Source organism: Cimex lectularius, unplaced genomic scaffold, assembly GCF_000648675.2.
Source record: "Cimex lectularius strain Harlan isolate CLEC.00 unplaced genomic scaffold, Clec_2.1 scaffold127, whole genome shotgun sequence".
In the NCBI taxonomy this organism is placed as follows: Eukaryota; Metazoa; Arthropoda; class Insecta; order Hemiptera; family Cimicidae; genus Cimex; species Cimex lectularius.
The window spans coordinates 1,264,444-1,285,217 of record NW_019392770.1 but is presented as its reverse complement, the minus strand read 5'-3'; the positions used below and the strand labels follow the sequence as shown (position 1 = coordinate 1,285,217).

The 20,774-nt window shown below is 35.7% G+C and overlaps 1 protein-coding gene across 2 annotated transcripts in view; it reads right to left on the bottom strand.

Annotated features, from left to right (window-relative positions):
- Positions 1-20,774, bottom strand: part of LOC106664088 — a 131,803-nt gene that overhangs the window by 5,948 nt on the left and 105,081 nt on the right. For both annotated transcript variants that reach the window (XM_024227571.1, XM_014389475.2), the window contains exons 4-16: positions 17,506-17,641; positions 15,791-15,986; positions 15,524-15,737; positions 15,322-15,438; positions 12,680-12,783; positions 12,186-12,313; positions 8,343-8,612; positions 8,065-8,284; positions 7,817-7,969; positions 7,512-7,756; positions 7,231-7,445; positions 4,399-4,454; positions 2,510-3,346 (exon numbers count right to left, since the gene is read on the bottom strand). In XM_024227571.1, the coding sequence (XP_024083339.1) occupies positions 2,510-3,346; positions 4,399-4,454; positions 7,231-7,445; positions 7,512-7,756; positions 7,817-7,969; positions 8,065-8,284; positions 8,343-8,612; positions 12,186-12,313; positions 12,680-12,783; positions 15,322-15,438; positions 15,524-15,737; positions 15,791-15,986; positions 17,506-17,641 (2,891 nt within the window). The remainder of the gene's footprint in view (positions 1-2,509; positions 3,347-4,398; positions 4,455-7,230; positions 7,446-7,511; positions 7,757-7,816; positions 7,970-8,064; positions 8,285-8,342; positions 8,613-12,185; positions 12,314-12,679; positions 12,784-15,321; positions 15,439-15,523; positions 15,738-15,790; positions 15,987-17,505; positions 17,642-20,774) is intronic.

The following is a 20,774-nucleotide window of genomic DNA, read 5'->3' as shown; positions in this document are numbered from 1 at the left end:
CATAATTAACTAAAGAGACTGTAGATAATTAAGAAAATTAATTAACTAGAGCTTTTAAAGGGAAAAATTAACTGTTTTGTGATAAAATGGCATTATAGTGAGTACTAGGATGCAAGTTCATCTGTTTTTTGTTTTTTCCCCAAACTATCAGTTTTCTTAATATTTATTATAACCAACAATTAAGAAAGTTTAAGATTGTATTGTCTATTCTCAATTAAGAAGCTATAGGCTGTGCTTGCTGATTGAAACAGAGAACCACTGGCATGGCAAATTCGTACGCCCTAACCACTCAGCCACCACGGTCCACTAGCGTAAAATGAATGGTATGGCCCAAAAATCACTTACTCATCATTAGAGATTAAGAAAATAATTAATTATTATTAATGACAGAAGTTTCACGCTAAAATATATCATTACAGTGTGTACTAGGATCCCAAGCTTGTCTGTTTTTCTAATATTTGACAATTATTTATATTTAATCGGACAGACTCCTTGTTTTTAATATATGTTTTGTTATGCCACTAACAACACACAATTGTGATGATGTACTTCTGTGGTCTACGGGGTGATGAACATATAAAACTTGGTCTGCCTGTACTTGTTAGGTCTGTCAGACATATCTCCAATGTTGTGTAAACAGACTGGGTCTGATGATGGCGTGATAGTGAAACACACATGACAGACCCTAGTGAGTGCAGGCAAAGCAAACCTAATGGTAAATAACATTACAATAGCAAATAAAAAAAGACAAAATTACAAAACAGTATGAAGTATGTGTTGTACTTTTATGAGAATGTTTGAGATTATTGTCCGTTTTCCCCTAATCAAAAATATATTTATAAAAAAGAAAGAAAATACAGATCTGAACAATATGACAAATTCTGAACTAAAATCAATGTTATTTTTAGTTAACATTCATATATATATTTCTAAACACTTTTGGCATAACATATTTGTTCTGAAATAAGTTCCTGACATTGAATGCAGACCCAGAGTGTACTTTGTTATATATTAAATCACTTCAAAATTCTGCACCTTTGGGGTAAAAGTGGCAATTCTGGTCAAATGAGCGCATATTCCAGTAAGTCTTTAATCCTGACAGGCTCGATTAAAAACAATTTCATTTTAAATCTGCATTTTTAGAAGAACACATCCACCTTTCTATAATTCTGTCTATTTTTAAGTTGGATTAACTCACATACTGAAATAGAATAAGGAGCAACAAAAATATTTTTTTTTTACCTACTTATATTAAGAACTGAATTAGAGCAGTTATTACCTGTAAAATTTATTGGTTTTGAATACAATTTGTCTTTATCCCATTTTACCTGCCTAGCGTATAAGTATATGTGCGTATACTGCATATGTGAGGTATGACAATCAGCAAACATAGGAAATTAGTGCGATAAATGTTGATGAATAATGTGACAAAATACCAAAAGTAAAAATTCAATCAAATAAATTAAACCTATTTACTAGAACAACTTGTGTGCACAGTAAAATAAAAAATTACAGATTTTTTTTCTTATCCAGTTTCACCGCAAGAATTGGATTATGAAGATAATTTGACATTGATAAATATTTTCTATAATTTTGCATTTGTACTTTAGTAGGATGTTTGTTGAACCTGCATCTGTGCTAATTCGATTTTTATTGCACCTTGAAGATTATTAATTATTATAAAACAGAAAAAAAATCCAAAATTAACCATTTTTTTATATCACCAGTGGGCAAATGATTTTCGATTCTTTTGTAGTGATTCTACAAATAGCTTTTCTGCCCAGCAAAGCGTTATTAGAACTGCTTTTTGACCAGTTAACAAAATATAAAAATTTATTAAGTTAAGTGTTAATGATTATAGATTTTATTACTGAGTTTAAGGGTTAATCTTTAGTTTTTACTAAAAAATAAAAATAAAATTAAGATTTGATAAAATAACTATTTATTTATTATAATTTGTATAATTCTACAACAAAGAAAAACCCCTAATTTTAAATTATAAAAATATATATATGATCTGTAAAGGAACAAAATCTCAAAATATGTATTTATAAATAATTTTATATCACTTTTGGTACTTTTTGTTATTCAAAAAGTTACAATATAATACTTGAAAAAATAAAATAAACATAGAAGATTATAATAACAATGACAACTAGAACCAAACAAAAAAATCAACAGCGAGTCACAGCGCACAGTTGGAAATGTGAACTAAATCAGTTTTACAATATTAACAGGCTACTCAAGCTGCTGTAGGAAATTGCAATAATGTTTATTATTTGTTACAATTAACTTTTGAAGCCAATTTTTTATGAATTCAGTCAATTTAGAAAACCAATAGAAATAACAGAAAATCAAAAAATAATTCTATCATTCTTAAGTTGGTTCTGTTATAGTGCTTAACTTATCTATTCTCATAGTCTAGTATATTTTGATAAAAACTGATAGGATTGCCAGTAGGCGAACTGAGATAGTTATCAACTAGCTATTTATAGTAAATAGTACTTACAGCACACACTGGCCGCCAGATTTCTTTCGGTGGGCAGTGCCATTGTGGAGGACTAGTTGCATATTTGTTCACAAGGCCACTATTATTATTCAGACTTTTGTTTTTAGATAATTTAGATTTGTCTGTTATGTTTTCTAATCCTATTTCAAGCTCGAGTAAATTGTAAGCATTCTTTGGTTTATCATCGTTTGACTTCAATCTCTGCTCCTGCCCTTCTGATGGCGATAGGTCCCTTTCTGTCATATTAATGCCACTGTCATGCGAGCTTTGAAAATTTTTGCAGTAATTTTCCGCTTTTTGGCATTTAAAGTGGGACATGTTGTTTTCAGCAGAGTTACTTTTAATTCCAACTTTTTTACTTTCGCCATTTGTTTCCGGTCTTGACCAAGACACCTCTTTGTCACATTTATCAGTTTGTTCGTTAACTGATTTGGGCCCTTCTACTGCAGGTGATACAAGCCCACCGACCGCATTCACTACACCTCGGAATTCCGACTTCATTTCGGACACGACATCAGAAGTGAACCCGACTAAATATTTAGAAAATTTCTCAGCAGATATGGAAGACATGGCCGAGTTGGGCGTTGTTATGACGCTGGACGACTGCTGCTGTTGAGCATTTACATTATTGGCGTGTGAAACGGCGAAAGGCAAAGCAAATGCTTTTCTCTTATTCATCTTTTGCAAATCAATGCTTGATCGCTTTTCTAAAGAGTTGAAACTGGAGTTTTCAAAATCGTTACTTTCAGACAAAACATCATCCACTTGTGCGATTACTTCCCGAATTTCTGATTTTAGTTCTGTCGCCAACTCTTTTGTGATACCTTCAACGTAAACCTAAAAAGAACAAATAAAAATGTTAAAAAGTACAATATCACAATTTGGAGAATTTGTATTACAGTCAACCCTGGTTTCCACATATCCAAGTGTTAAAATTGCAACAGCCCTCCTTAAAATAATAGATGAAAATATTCCCATAAGTAGAAATTTTATCAAATAGAAACTACTTAAAATCTACAAGAATTGAAGAAATATTGGCCATTCTTCTACAGAGCAAGAAAATCATTCATTTAACGGTAATAAAAGGAGGTATGAAAAACCTTGAGAAAGAGCATGAGGCAGTTAGACTAATTTCGAAAAATGAAAGGCACACTCCTTTATCTTTCAAATCAACACTCTGGAAAGAATAAAAACCCTGAAACTATTAGAGGGGCAAAAACAGAAGCAGCCCATCCCTCACACCTTTGGACTGAAACTGCTGCAAAGCATACTAAAAGCAAAACTGGACAAATGAAAAAAGAAACGACACACCAGGTGCAAAATAATCAAAGTTCCTCAACTTCTCATCCAGTACAGATCTTTCCCTCAGTAGGTAAGAATTAAGAAATTCAACATTAAAAAAAAAAATTGCGCAGAAACCTGCAGAGTCATGAAGCAGCAGAGAGATCAGAACATGTCCTAAGCCCAAAAAAGGTACAGCTAAATTACCTTAAATGCGCTTTTCAAGGTAGGGAAATAAAAAAAAGGGTCAATTTCACAATAGATATTTTAGGTAGCAGTGGAAGAAAGAAAAACTTTGGCCATAAGTGACCCCTGAATAAAAGAAGAAAAAAAAGGACTGGACTCACTCTTCATATATGCAGCAATCTATCAGGGAGCCTGATGATCATTAATTCCTTAAAAAATGACAAATAATAAGCTCCAATTGCCTTTATTCTGGTGATCTAATAAAAAAGCTTCGATGGATCAAGATTTGTTCAAGGACTGGTATTAACTTTAGAAGAGGAGGAATCAATGACATGGTTTCCATGTAACGCGGTACAAATTAATTGTGTTATATCACAGTTAAATGAAATAATAATATAAAAACTAAAATAACGTAAACTTACCAAGTCCGGTGTGTATCGCAAAGAATTGGTAGGACCATTTTTCAATTCGGGCTCACCTGCCAATAATATGCAAATATATTAATTTACTTTAATACCAATAATTTAGTGTTGAAACATATTATATATTCATCTAAAATCATGATTAATAAAAAATAAAATAAAATAGTTTGCGTGATAACTAACAAAAATCCTAGATTATCAAGTCAAGCTTTTCTATAGAGTTAACATGGAACATCATAAATCCTGATTATGTCCAACAGATCGAAGAATTTTCTAAACTCTCTCTTCCTCAGATGTTCTTATGCTATATACCACTTCGAATCTAACAAAGCTTGTGGATTCAACTGATTACCCCTTAAATTTTAAAACACCTTCCCAGGAAATACATAATTTTCTGGAAATAATCCATCATCTATATGATCGCCGAACACAAAAAACCCACACATTGTCCCACTTCCAACAGATTTAAAAGTTGGGGTNGACCTCGATCCACTCGGACGCTAACTTCCCATCTCAACCCCACCTTTTGAATTTTCCCTCCTTTTTGCCATTTTTCAAATGTCGTGTAATCTATTTGATTTTCAGCGACAAATGAAATGGCCACGGAGAGTTTTAGTGAAGTAAACTTCATTTTAATTCATTAAATTCACTATTTTTTGTGGTCCGCTTGACCAATTAATATCATTCAATTAATTAAGGTTTTTAGTTGAGATAAAAAGTCAGTGTCATGAGCGGGATTCGAACCCACAACCTTCGGCTTGATACGCCGCTTCTCTACCACTTGAGCTATCGCGACTTCGATCCAATCAGGCACTAACTTACCATCTCAACTCCACCTTTTGAATTTTCCCTCCTTTTTTGCCATTTTTCAAATGTCGTGTAATCTATCTTAAACGTCGTGGGTTCAAATCCCACTCGTGCCATTGCTTTTTTTTTCTCAACTAAAAACCTTAATTAATTGTAATATATTAATTGGTCAAGCGGACCACGAAATTAGTGAATTACAGCTAAGGTCAGTCAGAATCCTCAGTATTACTGGAGCAATGAGAACTATGCCCATAGCTGCCCTGGAAGTCCAGAATCAACCGCCATTATATATCTTTATCCAGGGAGAGGCCAGAGCCACATTCGCCAATTAATGTAGGGCTCCAACATGAGCATAAAAAAAGAGCAATTCTTTTGGGAAGACTTCAGACAGTCAAGGTTTTAGGTTCAGATTTGAATTTCAAATTAAAATACCCGATTAAAGGGATCCCAATTTATGCTGACTTTATCGTATACAGATACTAAGACCGAATATGGGTCAGATGCCATGGAAAGTCTAGAAGGCAAGGACTAGAAATCATATGCCTTGGGCAATATGCCATTTTCATGTTGAGACTGTGCCTATTGAACTATGTGCCAGGGGGTTCAAAAAATGAGGTATTATCAATAAAAAGAATAGCCATTTACTCAGACAGCACACTAAACAAGGTAGCAACACTAAAAGCTACTACCTCATCGGTAGTAAAGTAAAGAGCTGTTTGGGATTGCATCAAACCCTGTTAATGTGCCAGGGCCCATAGGGCAGAAGGGCACAAGGAGACCGACAAATTGTTCAAGGAAAGTTCAATCACACCTATCAATCCTCAACCTTTTTGATCAATCCAAATTGCCAAAAACGTATTAGACAATGGATTAAGAATAGTCTTAATTATCCTGATCAATAGGAACATATTCCAAGATAGAGGCAATAAAGTTCGTCAAAGGACTTTCACAAAATGACATAAAAACCTAGAATGTAGTATGGCTGCAGACTCCAGAAGGAGAATGCCCTCGGTGTGAAGGCTGAGATTTTGTACTCATGGGAGAGGAAAAGCCCAGGCCTTATGAATATACACGGACCTTGATGAAGCTTTGGGATCTGATCAAAATGCTTACGCTTGAATGAAATTATATAAATAATAATGGAGATTGTGCAATAGTCCAATATTGGCTATAGTGCATAAAGTTATAAAGGGACCAATTTTTAACCTTACCCTTCCTACTTATCAGTTTGGTTACCTCAGCTTTCAATCAGTCATTCATGCCACGTGCTATGGATGTTATTTCTACCTCCTCTAAGTTGAGGCAGTATTGTTCGGGGCCCAGGGTTTAGACAGCATATTGCAACAAAACACTGGCCATTTTCAGTCATTGAAGTGTCTTCCCCAACTAACTTCATGGTGGTTTGTCTCAGGGTAATATATTCCCCACACTTTACCAGGTACACCATCCCATTTTGAAATTATCCTGACAGTTAGTTTCAGTGATCCTCTCAAACAACTCTGAATGGACCCACATGAAACCTTATGTAACACCTAACCCTACTTACTGGAATCCTGGTGTGGAAAGAAAAAATTTAACCTAGTAGGAATCATCCAACATAACACCTCCTCCAGTTTACTTTAAAACCGTTTCAACTGCAGTCATGGTGTGGTACCTAGGACTGTACATTGATAAATGGTCATTTGGCTTTTTTGTAACACCTCAGTGAACCTTATATGGACTTACAGACTGGAGGTGTGGGCCAAATCTGCCATAAAGAAAAATCATTATGCTCCTTGTGTCCAACAAATACAGACTTAAATATTTCTTTTGTCCAAACTGTAATCTTCTCGTGCAACACCATAAAACCCCAAATGCAGAAACCTCCTCAACGATTAAAGGGACGATAGCCACAATATCATAAGTAGACAATGTTGTAATTGGAGTACTACCTCGTAGGTCGTTTCTCTACACTTGTTTATTATTGTATATATTTTTTTTAAATGTTACTTATGTAGTAGTAAGTAGGTCACCAGCAGCATTTACCTGTCATAGATGTCTCACTGTCAGTTCGATCACCCTGGCTACTGTTTGAAAATAAGCGTTGCCTCGGCATCATACTGTGCTTGGAAGGAAATTCATGAAGAAGAGCTGAACCTAAGCTATGGCATCGCTCCCTGGAAGGGATTTGAATTATTCTAGAAAAGTTATTCCTAGCAGGACTATTCGACTCAGACCTTTGCCTCAAAATTTTGATATCCCTGAAAATCCAATTAGGTAAATCACTTGAATCTTTGATTTTAACATTTACACATAATAAGGATTACTTATTTGTCAGTGCCTCGGTGTCTGGTACTGAGAGGCTGTTGTGACGTTTTATCAACGGAAGTAGAGTTATATTTTGTCTTGAGCCTGAATAAATTGTGGGTGAAAATGGTACATCCTGTTTTACATTTTGAAAATGGCCAAGAAGCAAATCTTGAGCTTCACTGGGTAGCATGAACCATCTCAAGTGATTAAGCTCATCAGTAAACATGTTACACTGGTCTGCTAAGGGATGTCGTTTGGCCATCTACAAAAAAGTAAAGTAATAGATAGGTAAAAAAAAAACTAGCACAACAAAATAAATTACCTTCCGAGCTTTGTTGAATGTTGTACGTGCAACTTTCAAGCACTCACTGTAATCAACTGGGCACGGACTAATTCCAGAAATCCGTCTTTCATTTATACACATCTTTCCATCTTGGTAGCGGATGGAACTGAGCCACTTTCTTTCCTTTAAAGTCTGAAAAAATTAATAATATGATGAGATTAACAATAGTAGAGTAGTATACCATAGTTGTATAGCAATTTTTTTTTTTTTTTTTAATAAAAACTTACTGTGTTAGTATTGTGTCTCCATTCTCCAGTTTCTGGGTTAAGGGTGTACTGAGGGAGTAATTTCCAACCCTCAGTTGCGACCATTTTAAGTGCCTCCAAGACATAACCCACTTCATACTCTGACATAAAAAATGGCAGTGATATCCTAGTGAAACCAGGTCTGAGCATTTCATAACCTGAGTTTTCCTTCTTGTGATGCAAGTGTTGACAGTTTAACCCACTAAAAATTTCCGCATTAGTTACATAATATATATTACAGGTAAGAAATAGATTCTAACCCATCTTCCATAAGAACCTCTTCATAGTGCGAAGCTAAATTTTGATCAATACCCATTAAATCTTGAGCATATGGGCCGGCGCAAGCACAACCTCCTCTCGCTTGTATTCCAAAGACATCATTTAACACAGCACAAACGAAATTGTGGTGCAAGTAAGATCCACGAGGATGGCGCACCATTATTGAGAATATAGCAATTCGTTTTACTACAGGACTATTACTCCCAAGTAATATGATCTCAGGTATTTTTCTCAGAAATGACAGTACAGTCCTTAAAACAAGAAGGCAGATGATACTATTGTGACAATAAAAATATTTAAAAAAATGTATTCTATAAAATGATTTCAACTTTTTCATTGAAATATTACATTCAAACTTAGCCCTCAATGCCACAGGTACCATATAGGATATTTCACAGCTAGGTTTCACCCAACTATTGGTTTCATGCTAGACAGACTTCCTCATAAATCTCAGACAGTATAAAGCTGTGTTGTTTCTCAAGTTTCTGCTTCATATTTCATATATGTTGGTTATTTCTTTAAAATTTGGTTGGAAAATCTACGCATAACAGGGGCAATGAATACATCTACAATGAGTAAGCCCATTGGAAACATATACGTACAAGGAGAAGCTCATACATACATAACAGGCATATGACAAAGCTAATAAAATCAGATACCCATTCCTAAAAATGGAGACTGATTATAAGACTCTGGACATATCTAAAGAGTTTAAACATGCTACAAACTAGAAGAAGGAATGAATAGAATATTAAAAACAATTATACTGTATACAGATGGCTCCAAAACCAACAAAGCCCACAAATGAGCAATCAAATTAATTAGTGAAGTACACAGTCTTACAAGATGAAATACAATGACATTGCTGTATGAATGATCAGACAGCCAAGAACCCCTAACAGCATTAGTAGTAAAATAGTCATTTCCAAAATAGTCAACGAATGCATCCAAAATCAACAGCATAACCTCACAATATCTTGGGTGCCAGGTCACAAAGAAATTCTTGGTAATGAACAAACAGACTTGCCAGAGGATCTACAAGACCACAAACCTAGAGATTAATTTGAATAATAAGTTATCTAACCTATAAGGTCAAACATAGACTGCCCTATCTCAGAATGTTTCTGCAAGAAAAATAAATGGATGAATGCCAGAGATGGTGACAAAGTAATGCCATGATTGAAGAAGCCTCACCAAAACTGGCGAATTGCAACATGATGAGGAAGAAACACTCACTTATCTTTAAATGCAAAGAAGAGAATACCCAGAAAAAAAGACAGTCAAGGCCCTCCTTTTTAAACAACGATCTGTTAATTGAACTAAACTAAAGAACTGGGAAAAGTGCAATAAGTGAAAAGGCAGTGTGAGAGGAACTCCAGCTTCCCAGTAACCTCATCATCATCATCAGGATAGTGATAAGGCTTTATACAGGTCACTGCATTCTGAGCAAAGACCTACACAAGTTAGATATATTCAATGATGACTACAATCTTCGAATGCGAAGCTCAGAGACATAACCTAACGTACCAATAAAGCCCTGGGAATGCAGCAATGACATCCTAAAACCTCCTAAAAAAATGAATGATCAAGTCAGTTGAGCTGAACTAAGGAACTGGAATATATCTCTACTTCTACTATATTCATTATCATCACAGTAGTGATAAGTCTCTAAGAGCAGAAGTTATAGAACAGTAATTGGTATCTGAGAAACACCAACACACAGATATATGCAATGGTGACCCCAATTGTAGGTTAGGCAGTGTGGAGGAATCTACAACCACTCAATAGAGGCAGGAAACTTAGGGAACCAAGAAGACCTGGGAAAAAGAAACATCAGAAGCCTCTTTTTCAACCACATCTATTTTGCAATCCCCATTATTGTTTAGAGCTCTTCATTAACCTTAAGTCATTTTATCAAATCCCAAGCTTTGTCAAGACTGTGTTGTTCAGGCAGGCCACCAACAGGGGACATGTTCCACTGTTTCTTCTTCTTCCTTCCAAAATATGCTCAGGCTTGTTTAACACAACTGAGTAAAATACAATAAGCCAAAAAGCTGGAGTATGTGGGGAATGCCAAACCCCTGCTTCCATTGAGAGTTAAGCTGTATATCGGTCACGGCATTTCAGAAAACAGCTACAAACCATGGGCATATTCAACTGTCCCCTGGAAATCTATTTTGACATTAATGGTAAAGTTTCCGGTCCTAGAATCTCGCATAAGGGTCTTCCGCAAGGAGGCATCCTTAGTCCTCTACTCTACGCGATCTATGTTGCGGATCTTGTTACCGTTTTACCAGAGGGGGTGAAAATTACCCAGTATGCAGTCGACATATGCCTGTTCGTGTCGGCTAAAGATCTAACAAAATGCAAAACACTTTGAAGTCGAGCAATTTTTGAGCTTTCAGGGTGGATGAATGAAAACAGACTCACGATCTCGGAAGGTAAATCTCTCTTATGCCCTTTTACTAGGAAGGGTAACATTGATTTCCGTGGTAGTGACAATCTAGGAGGGTATATATCCTGTAGTTTCTCAGGTAAAATTTTTGGGTTTACAGCTTGATAGGGAATTAATGTGGAGTACACATATCTCTTATATATTAATGAAATGTGAGAAGTTGTACAATATTTTGCGGTGTATAAGTAATAAAAAGTGAGGAATGGACCCATACATAGGTATGTTATGTTATAGATCGATTGTTAGAGCTATTTTGGATCAATTTTGTACACACTGGCTTCTAACACCTCTCTGAAATGACTGGATATGGTTCGCAATAAATTTCTTAGGAGAATTTTAGGTTGTTTACCAAGTACACCCATTTCAGCATTATCTGCAGACGTTTGTGAACCTCCATTAGAGATCAGAAGAGAAAAGTTAGTTATTTCAAGAGAAATCGAATGTTACACATTCAGGGATTATTCCGAGTTTCCTCCTCTACAAGCGCAGAAGGAATTTTTAGCTAATGTAAGTTATTTCCTGATTTTCGACTAATTTTTACAGATGGTTCCCTAATAGATGGTAATACAGGATGCGCTTTATTCGATCCCCTAAATAAGCATCAAGAACAAGTTTCTCTCCCAAAAATTTTTTCTGTTTATTTGGCCTAAATCGTTGCTATAATTATGGCTTTAGAATATGCCGCAGATATTTTGTCAGACAAAATCTGCATCTTTACGGATTGTCTAAGCGTCATTCAAAAAATTAAAAATTTCAGTCTAAACTCTAAATGTGAATACCTCATTATCGAGGTTCTTAAGAAACTACAGGAATTGTACCAAACACATGATAAAAAGATTACGTTATGCTGGATCAAAGGGCATTCGGGGGTTTGCCACAATGAGGCAGTGGATAAGCTGGCCAAGGCTGCTACTGATTGTCGGGGCGCTTGATTTTTAAAAATGCCTTTTGTCCCCACTGGGTTGGCTTGGGTGGCTTTGGTCCTCCTCCTGGCCTCTTTGGTCGTCTCCGCCTCATCGGGCTTCATATAGTCATTTCTTTGGCCAATGCATAAAGTAAGGTCAGAAAAAAAAAACATGTCCCCTGTTGTAGGTTATGCAAAAATGAGAAAGAAACTGTCCATATCCTGAATACAAAGCCCTTCTTCTTGTTAAAAGAAAGAATCAATTAAACTGAAATAAGGAATTAGGAAAAGTACAATACACCAAAGGCTGGCAAATGATGGTGAATATCAGACCCCTGCTTCTTAATATTTTAGTAGAACATCAGAGAAACCTGTGGTATTAAGGGTTCATACTTTCTTTATAAAACTGTTGTTCATTATAAATCACTTATAGTCACATGCAGTAATTGAGTCAACAATTATTACTTCACTATTTTATCTTCGTAATCCATTATTGCAGACACTCCCACTGCTTGTTTTAGTTTAACTACCATTCCTGCCCTAATTGATTCGACAACTGAAGCAGTGCCTTCTTCCTCTCTCAGCTCAGAGTCCTAAACATAAAAACAACATTTAGAATACATTTTCAACATTAACTTATGAAACGTTTATAGCTGTACAAAGTTAAGTGGAAATAGGATAGGTCAAAAATACGATCCAAATTTGTTTTCAATGGCCTAGTGCTATAGTGCTATTATAAGGTTAATTTTACTCATCACTAAATGATATACAAATTATCATCAAGGTGGATGATAAAATAAGCATCTGGGTGACCCTAGGTTCGAGCTCTTTAAACTTTTGTTTAGTATTATTAAGCAACGTGTTTCATTATACTTAATTCATTATACAATAATTAACCCAGAGCACAATCAATCAACAAATTATTCTAAGTGAAATATACAATAAAAATAAACATTTACCTTTAAATATCTATGGTCATCTTTGGAAACAAAAAAGACAGAGCCTCCACCACATCCCCGCGGCACAGGGTTGGCAAACAATGACTTCTTTGCTACCAAAATGCCTGCAAATATTACATCAGTTAATTGTAAATAGCTACAAGATGTTTAGAAATTTCCATTATTATATTAAATTTGTATTATTCTTTGCATATATGTAAATATGTAACAGGAAATGTACCATAACACTGAAAAAATAACTGGTACTCATGTACCTCATGCATGCAATGAGGTGCAGTGAGAATTAAGATTCAATAGTTTAGATATCAGTCCAAATTTGTTGTTTTATTATTTATTTATTTGTTGTTTTAAAAAATCAGGGATAAGGCGAATTTGAAAGAAAAAAACTCTCATTCCTTCAAGCTTTCAAGGTCAACTTCATCAGGGCTTTGATATTGTTTTTAATTTTTTATATGGTTATCAAATATAAAAACTATTCACAATATTAAACATTTTTGTTTAAACTATGAGTTCAAATTAGCAGAATAAGGAGAAGTTTTATGGTTTTCTAGAAGGAGGAAGCAACTAACCTACTAACCTAACCATAAACTTTAATAGCCTTTGTAGGTTATTATTTTTTATGTTGTAAGTATATTGTCTACTAAGCTAAACTCATAAATTCATTATGGTCCAAGCAATAATTTTATTATTGTAAGTAGTTGTTACAGTAGCTTGGTATAAGTAAGTATACGTTTTATAGTTTTCTCCAAGGTGAAAGCAACTTATTCTAACCAAGTTATAATGTTTAATAGCCATTGTATTATTACTACGCTACACAAGGCCTGTTGCTAATGAAAGAAAAATGTGCATTTTTGTCATTTTATGTTTTTATATTACTGCAAAGGGAAAACTGGAGGTAAGACTGTATGGTGATGTTTTAGAAGAGAGTACATAAGTTATGTCCACACCTGCTCAGTTTAGAAGTGGACAAGCCCTCTGGTGACTGGTCATCCTTCAACCATTGGCAATGACCAAATTCAAGCTTTTGTCACACATAACCCACATTCAACGACACGAGACACTGCATATACATTTAAAATATGACAAACAAGTGCCTCATCTGAAAGCAGCTGGATATGTTCGTTAGGGAAAAATATATGGGTTCCTTACATGCTGACTTAGAATTTATTTGACTACTGGATCCTGGAAATCCTGGGAAAATGCAGCGAGAAGTTGCATTTGATGCAATTGGAACTGCGTGCTTTATTACTAGCTTTTCTTGCCTGGCCAAACCAGAGTACACTGCACACATTTGAAGTGATTTAAGTCACCAATTGACTAAAAATTAATCAGAAATCATTGGAGCTTGACTAGGACGTGCTTCTCTGCTCCTCTGTATACGCCTGACATTCACTCCCCTTAACATTTTCACTTATTCTAGGCTCTAGAAAACTCTATGAGAAAACCTTCACACGAAGACTGCAGAAGAAACATTGTAAACCTGACAGGATGGAATGACAATAAGATGTAAGATGACAACAGGCAGTGGTACAAAAATGTGTTGATCACATTCATTTACAAATACTTGAAATTTTCATTGAATTTATCAATAAAAAGCGCTACAGGCTTATTTTATGACCCAATACTAAAAGCATGTTATTAACTAAATTAAACTCATAAATTCATATATTATTTATTATAGTACTGTAAGTAGTAGTTTTTTCTTTTCTTTTGTTTTCAAATTTTTCTTTCATTTAAAATCACTTTATACTTTCTTAATATAGAATTATAATATTAAGCTTCAGTTAATTAAGGTTTTTAGTTGAGATAAAAAAGTCAGTGTCACGAGCGGAATTCGAACCCACGACCTTCAGCTTGATGCGCCGCTACTCTACCACTTGAGCTATCGTGACCTCGATCCACTCAGGCACTAACTTCCCATCTCAACCCAACCTTTTGAATTTTCCCTCCTTTTTGCCATTAATTAATTGAAAGATATTTATTGGTCAAGCAGACCACGAAATTAGTGAATTTAATAAGTTAAAATGAAGTATACTTCACTAAAGCTCTCCGTGGTCATTTCATTTGTCACCGAGAATCAAATAGATTACACGACATTTGAAAAATGGTAAAAAGGAGGGAAAATTCAATAGGTGGGGTTGAGATGGGAAGTTAGTGCCTGAGTGGATTGAAATTACGATAGCTCAAGTGGTAGAGTAGCGGCGTATCAAGCCGAAGGTCGTGGGTTCGAATCCCGCTCGTGACACTGACTTTTTTATCTCAACTAAAAACCTTTGAGTGATATTTATTGGTCAAGCAGACCACGAAAACTAGTGAATATAATATTAAGGTTGATATCAATCACATCAAGATAATATTTAACTTCTTTCAATTAATTATTCTTTTTATGCAAGGACTTTTGTTCAGATAAAAAAGTTAGTGTCACAAGTGGGATTCGGATGGATTTAATAATATTTAACACTGATCCCATTGGGTTTAATTTAAATGAAAATTCCTCCCCCCCCCCAAAAAAAAAAATAACATTGTTCTTAAATGCTCAAAAATTATACCAATATTATAAAATAATTTAATTTATTTTTGATTCAAATTATGATGTATATTTCTCATTTATTATGTACAATAGGTGATTTGTTTAAACTTACTAGGACTTTGCACACCACCAACAAACTTATGTCCTGAAAAGAATATAGCATCTTTATGAGGTGCATCCTGGTTGATGCCTGGTATCAATGGATTCATATCAAGTGTGACATATGGCGCTAAAACAAAAGCCAAAAATTATAATTTAATTAATACAAAACCTTATTATATAATGAATAATGGATTTTTATGGAGTGTTATTACCTGCAGTGGCATAATCCCAAAATGCCAGAGCGCCATATTGATGAAGCATAATGGTTGTCGCAATGTCATCGGCAAGTATTCCAGTTATGTTTGAGGCAGCTGAGAAGCAGCCGATTAAAGTGTCATGTAATCCAGAGTTTCTGTGCACGGCTAACTTGTTTTCAAGATCAGTCAAATCAAGCATTCCTTCCTTGGTTTCTGAGATCCTAACAATCTGTCGAATCAATTCTGTTATTACGAACCGACGCAGGGTAAAATGTGACGTACCTTCGAGCCGATTTCTTTCCAAGGCAAGAGATTGGAATGGTGTTCACAAGGCCCAACGAATACCACTGGGGGAGATGGCAAGTTGAGAGAATAGACAAGTCTGTATATAGCACTGGTACTCCCGTTTCCGGCGAACAGGACCAAGTCGTCTTCAGATGCATTCACGGCAGTTCTCAATATGTTTCTTGCTTCTTCTCTGAATAAAAAATTTAAGAATTTGTAATTCTATGCCAACAACAAAACTAGATGGGATCATTTTGTGTGAAGGATGTCAAAGTGAAAGAAGTAAAGCAACATTCTACATAGTCATATTTTATATATAAAAAAGAAACAATCAGGACAGTTCAAACAATTGACACTGTCGAGATTATAGGTTTTACTGGAAAACTAAGAAAAACTATCGTTGAAATAGGGCAAATAAACATAACACGTATAAAGAAATAGCAGCATCAGTGGGTTTAATGGGTGAGTCTCAGAAGGCCTGAATTGAAGAAGAGATACTTGATTAAGAATAGGTCATGCCCGAAACAACTTTACTTTTAAGCCTTGTGTCCAGCAAGTAGAGAAAGGTTGACACATGGATACTTTTGGGCTAAAGCCTGGTGTGTCTGGCATGTAGAAAAAGATTACTTGATGTGTCTCATTTAATTGAAGGGTATCACTTTGGCTCCATATAGAGAGACATGTAGGTATGTCACCCAATAAGACAATTTTGCTTCAGTATTTAGGCCCTCTGTTCCGATTTTTGAAAAAAATATTTATTATGTATAGCATTTGGTTTTGTGTTACCATGTGTACCCCATTCACTTTCAGATTAGTATATGTGTAAAGGGTGGTGGAGGATTGTCAAGTACTCTACTTGTGCGAATGTTATGAAAATAGGAAAAAATGTATTTAAGAATGAGTCTTTGTTTAGAAATTGTATGCATTGGGGGCTAAAATTACCAAGCTGGTAACATCCTCTAGAGCTTACTGTCGGTGGGTCAGATAAGACATAGGTCTGATCCTGTACTGCCCAAACCTGATTGGGTAATTATGCCGTGAGAAGTCGCTGCAGCCAACATGCAAACAATCTTCTGGCAAGATTTGGAAAGAAAAGGAAAACATGCATAAATAAAGGAGGAAGAGACTGCGCAGTCAGGGTACAATACATGCAGATTCTGCGAAGCAGAAAAGACCCCCAACATAACATACCATGGTGCCACATTTTCCTGCAGAAGAAAGTACAAACACTAAAACCAGCCTAATAATCAAATTACTCGATGAATAGTGATGTGCTGTAAGTACAAAACTTAATGGCGCAGTATGCTAATTCCCCCGGATATGCATAAACAGAATCCTCGCTTTTATGAACAAATTTACAATATTGATTATATACCAATTCTTGCAATTTCTCATAAATTAAAATTTATTGTGAAATGTATAGGAAGTAAAGTATTGGACCTAGTATGCTCCCTTGGAGCACGTCCAAATTGGCTTCAGGCTTTTTATGTTGCTTGATGAACTCCATCTATTGTAGAATGTTCTGAAGGAGGAAAATATTTATCCGATGATATTATTTAGACATAAAGCAAGTAAAGTATTAGACCTAGTATGCACCCATGGGACACTTCCAAATTTTCTTTGGGTGATTTTTTCTATTGTGATTGTTACTCGATAAATTTTGCCTATTGTTTAATGCTTTTATTATTTACAGGAAATTACAAAACACATACCTGAAAAACGATGACTGCATTGAGGTCACAGAAGTTGTTGTATGTGTGTTTCCATACATAGGCAGCACTTCTTGTAGTATGTAGTCTTCAATAAACTTTAACGATCTGGAAGAGGCGATGTAATCACAGTAGACCACTGGAACAAGCATAAATATACTATTTTAGCTTTTTTGACCAGTGATTTAAAAAAAAATTTTAAGAGTTTACAGACATAATGTAGTAATTGGACACATTTATATTCAAAAAGTTTAAGAAAGAGAAGACAGATGTCTTTAGTGTTGGTTTGATTCATGTAGCACGTACATATGTATAGATTTCTGTGTTGTTACTTATATCTATAAATATGACTAACTGTTTCCATCAAATGATTGATTTTGTTGGGTATTTTTACCACCCTAAGTCCATAGGTCATCAACTAATTTCTGCAGAAAAATATTCAACAAAGTTTTCAAGATACATAAAAGCAAAGAATATACCCATGTGTAGGTGTTTTCTCAGATGCCAATGAGAAGAACCGTACCGTGATGAGGTTAATATGAAACAGGGGTTTGGTATTCCCCAAGTAATGCAGCAGGCTTACTGTGTTTTCCCCACTTCCTTAGTTCAACTGACTCGATCATTCTTTTAAAAAAGGAGGCCATTGAGTGTCATTGTTGCAATTCCTAGGTCTTTTTGGTACCTTAGGTTGTAGGTTCCTCCTCTTTGCATAAGCTACAAATGGATTATCGTTAAATAATACCCATGGGTACATGTTTCTCAGAGACTGTATCTGTCACTCCCATGAATTTTACTCTAACTGTAACAATTTGCCAGTTTTGGTGAGAATTCTTATTTATATAGACCCATTCTGGGATGTAGCAGATTATGTTAGACATTATAGGTTGGATAACCTATTATCCAAATTATAAATTCTGGGCCTATATATGGTCTTGTATAGATTTGTCAGGTTATGTTGAAGATTTTAGATGCATTCACCAACTATTTTGGACATGACCATTTACTCCACTAATGAGTTTGATTGTTCATATTTTGGTTTTGGAGCCATAACACACACCCTATATAACAGTATTTGATATTCTCCATTTCTTCTTATAGTTTGTAGTCTGTTAAAACTTTATAAGATGTTTCCTTAATCAAATAATCTGTCTCAATTTCTAGAAATAGGTATCTGATTTTATTTGCTATTGTTATATGCTGGAAATATTTAGTTCCTATCCAATTTATTTATTTAAAGTCTGTCAGCTTTTACTACCATCTTCTTATAAGGTTAGTTTTTGATTGAGGTAATGTGGTGACTGTGGTTAACAAAGTTTGCACTAGGCATTGTCACTGCTTCAACAGTGACCCTGCAAGCAGCACCCCTGTATATAAACAGGGTCTCAAGTGCTAATAGATTGTCAACAAGATCTTATCACACACTAATGGAGCAAACCATCGAACTAGCTATGACAGTAAGGGTAATTTCAACAGACGTAACTGCCAGTTACACAAAGCCTTTCGCTCATAACCAACGTTCACTACAATATCCAGTTGCCATTAACACTTGTGCCTTAAAAAATCTTAAAAAAGGTTCATACAAAGAAATGGAGGGAGGGAGAGAGTGAGAATGCGAGGGGTAGAGAGATGTAGAGAGAAAAAGNAGAAAGAGAGAGAGGTGCTAAGCTTATCCTAAAACAACTCTCACCAAGACTGACAAACACACAGATACAATTTAGACAAGGCTAAACTCAGAGGAGCGATAGGACTTTTTGCTGGCATCTGAGAAAACATCTACACAAAATTAGCATATTTAATAACGAGCCCATCTGTAGATTATGCCATGAGGAGGAAGAAACAGCCACCATCTTTGAAGGCAAAGCAACTGCACAACGGAGACATAATCTGGGGTACAGAGAAAACCGAGAGAAAGGTATTGCAGCAATGACAGTCAATGATCTCTTAGGGGAAGGATGAGTCGATTGCACTCAACTAAGGAACTAGCAAAGTACAATAAACCAGAAGGCAGCAAGGCTTGGGGAAGATAAGTATTCCTAGTATTCGTCATTATCATCATCAATATCATACATCAATCAATCGTCAATGGAGGCCAACTGCTCCTCTCAACACCGACTTTTCTCAGGGTTACCAGAAATCCCAGTCACTAATGGTTTAATATTGTTAGTTGCCATATAAGGGAGCTATGGTGCAGAAGTCATTGCTCCTGTGTCTTTGCACTCAACTAATTTCTTGGATAGTTTGTTTTTGTTGAGCTTTAGACCACTAGATTAATAAGCAATTGGATGTTTGGATCTTATGGTCGATGTAGGTACATCTATTATATTTAATTGACCTATCAAACCATTTGTCATTAACACCATTCGGACTATTTTCAAAAATGGTCAATGCTTCTTTGCCGATTTCATCGGAATGTTTGTCTGTTGAAAGCATGGACGCGCCCTCAAATATGCTCTAATGCAGTCATCAACCGGGGACCAAGAAGCGTATCCCATTGTACAGTATTAGTACGATCTGCTGATTTCCCACTTATTTCAAGGGCGTTTACGGCAGTTTAGCGGGGGTCAGACGCCTATTGATCGACCCCCCCGAAGCAGAGCCAGAGTTCATGGAACTGCCGGGAGAACCTTGACAGTAGTAACTAGGTCAAGAGAGCGGCGACCGGGGAGACAACGATAAAACCGACCCAATGCAGAGATTTTGCAAAACGGAAATAAAATAAATTTCGGGCGAAGGTCGAGAGACCCGGTCCGGTGCACTCCATCAAATCGTGTTTATAAAGAAAGGCAGTATAAATGTAAGGAGGCCTGCATTCGCACTCTGATGGTTGATTAATTCGTGGCCAGCTTTATCCTGCACTTTCTATTGGGAAGTTTAATTTTAAAGTTGCTTTTCATCCTTACTTACAGATAACGTTTGGATTAAAACTTGAGGGCAAAGCCTCTTGTTTCAACTAGGTGTAGTGTAGTATGTGGAAAAGGTGGCTAAAGGTTTAAGTAGTCATATCATTTAGGTCAGGTCTGCCTATGCTAGCTGGGATGGCCTGTCAGACGCGTTTCAGGATTTCGGCTGATTTCTGTGGTTGCAGAGTGTAGTTGCAACTGGACGAGGCACATCATTCTCACTGTGTATTACAAGATATGACCTCTTCTTGAGGTCGGCAGACTGATAAATCTGAAATTTGGTCATTAACGATCATTTCGGTCTGTCTATTCTCGCTGGCTTGGTCTGACAGAACGCGTTTCTGCATTTAGGCTGATTTCAGTGGCTGTTCA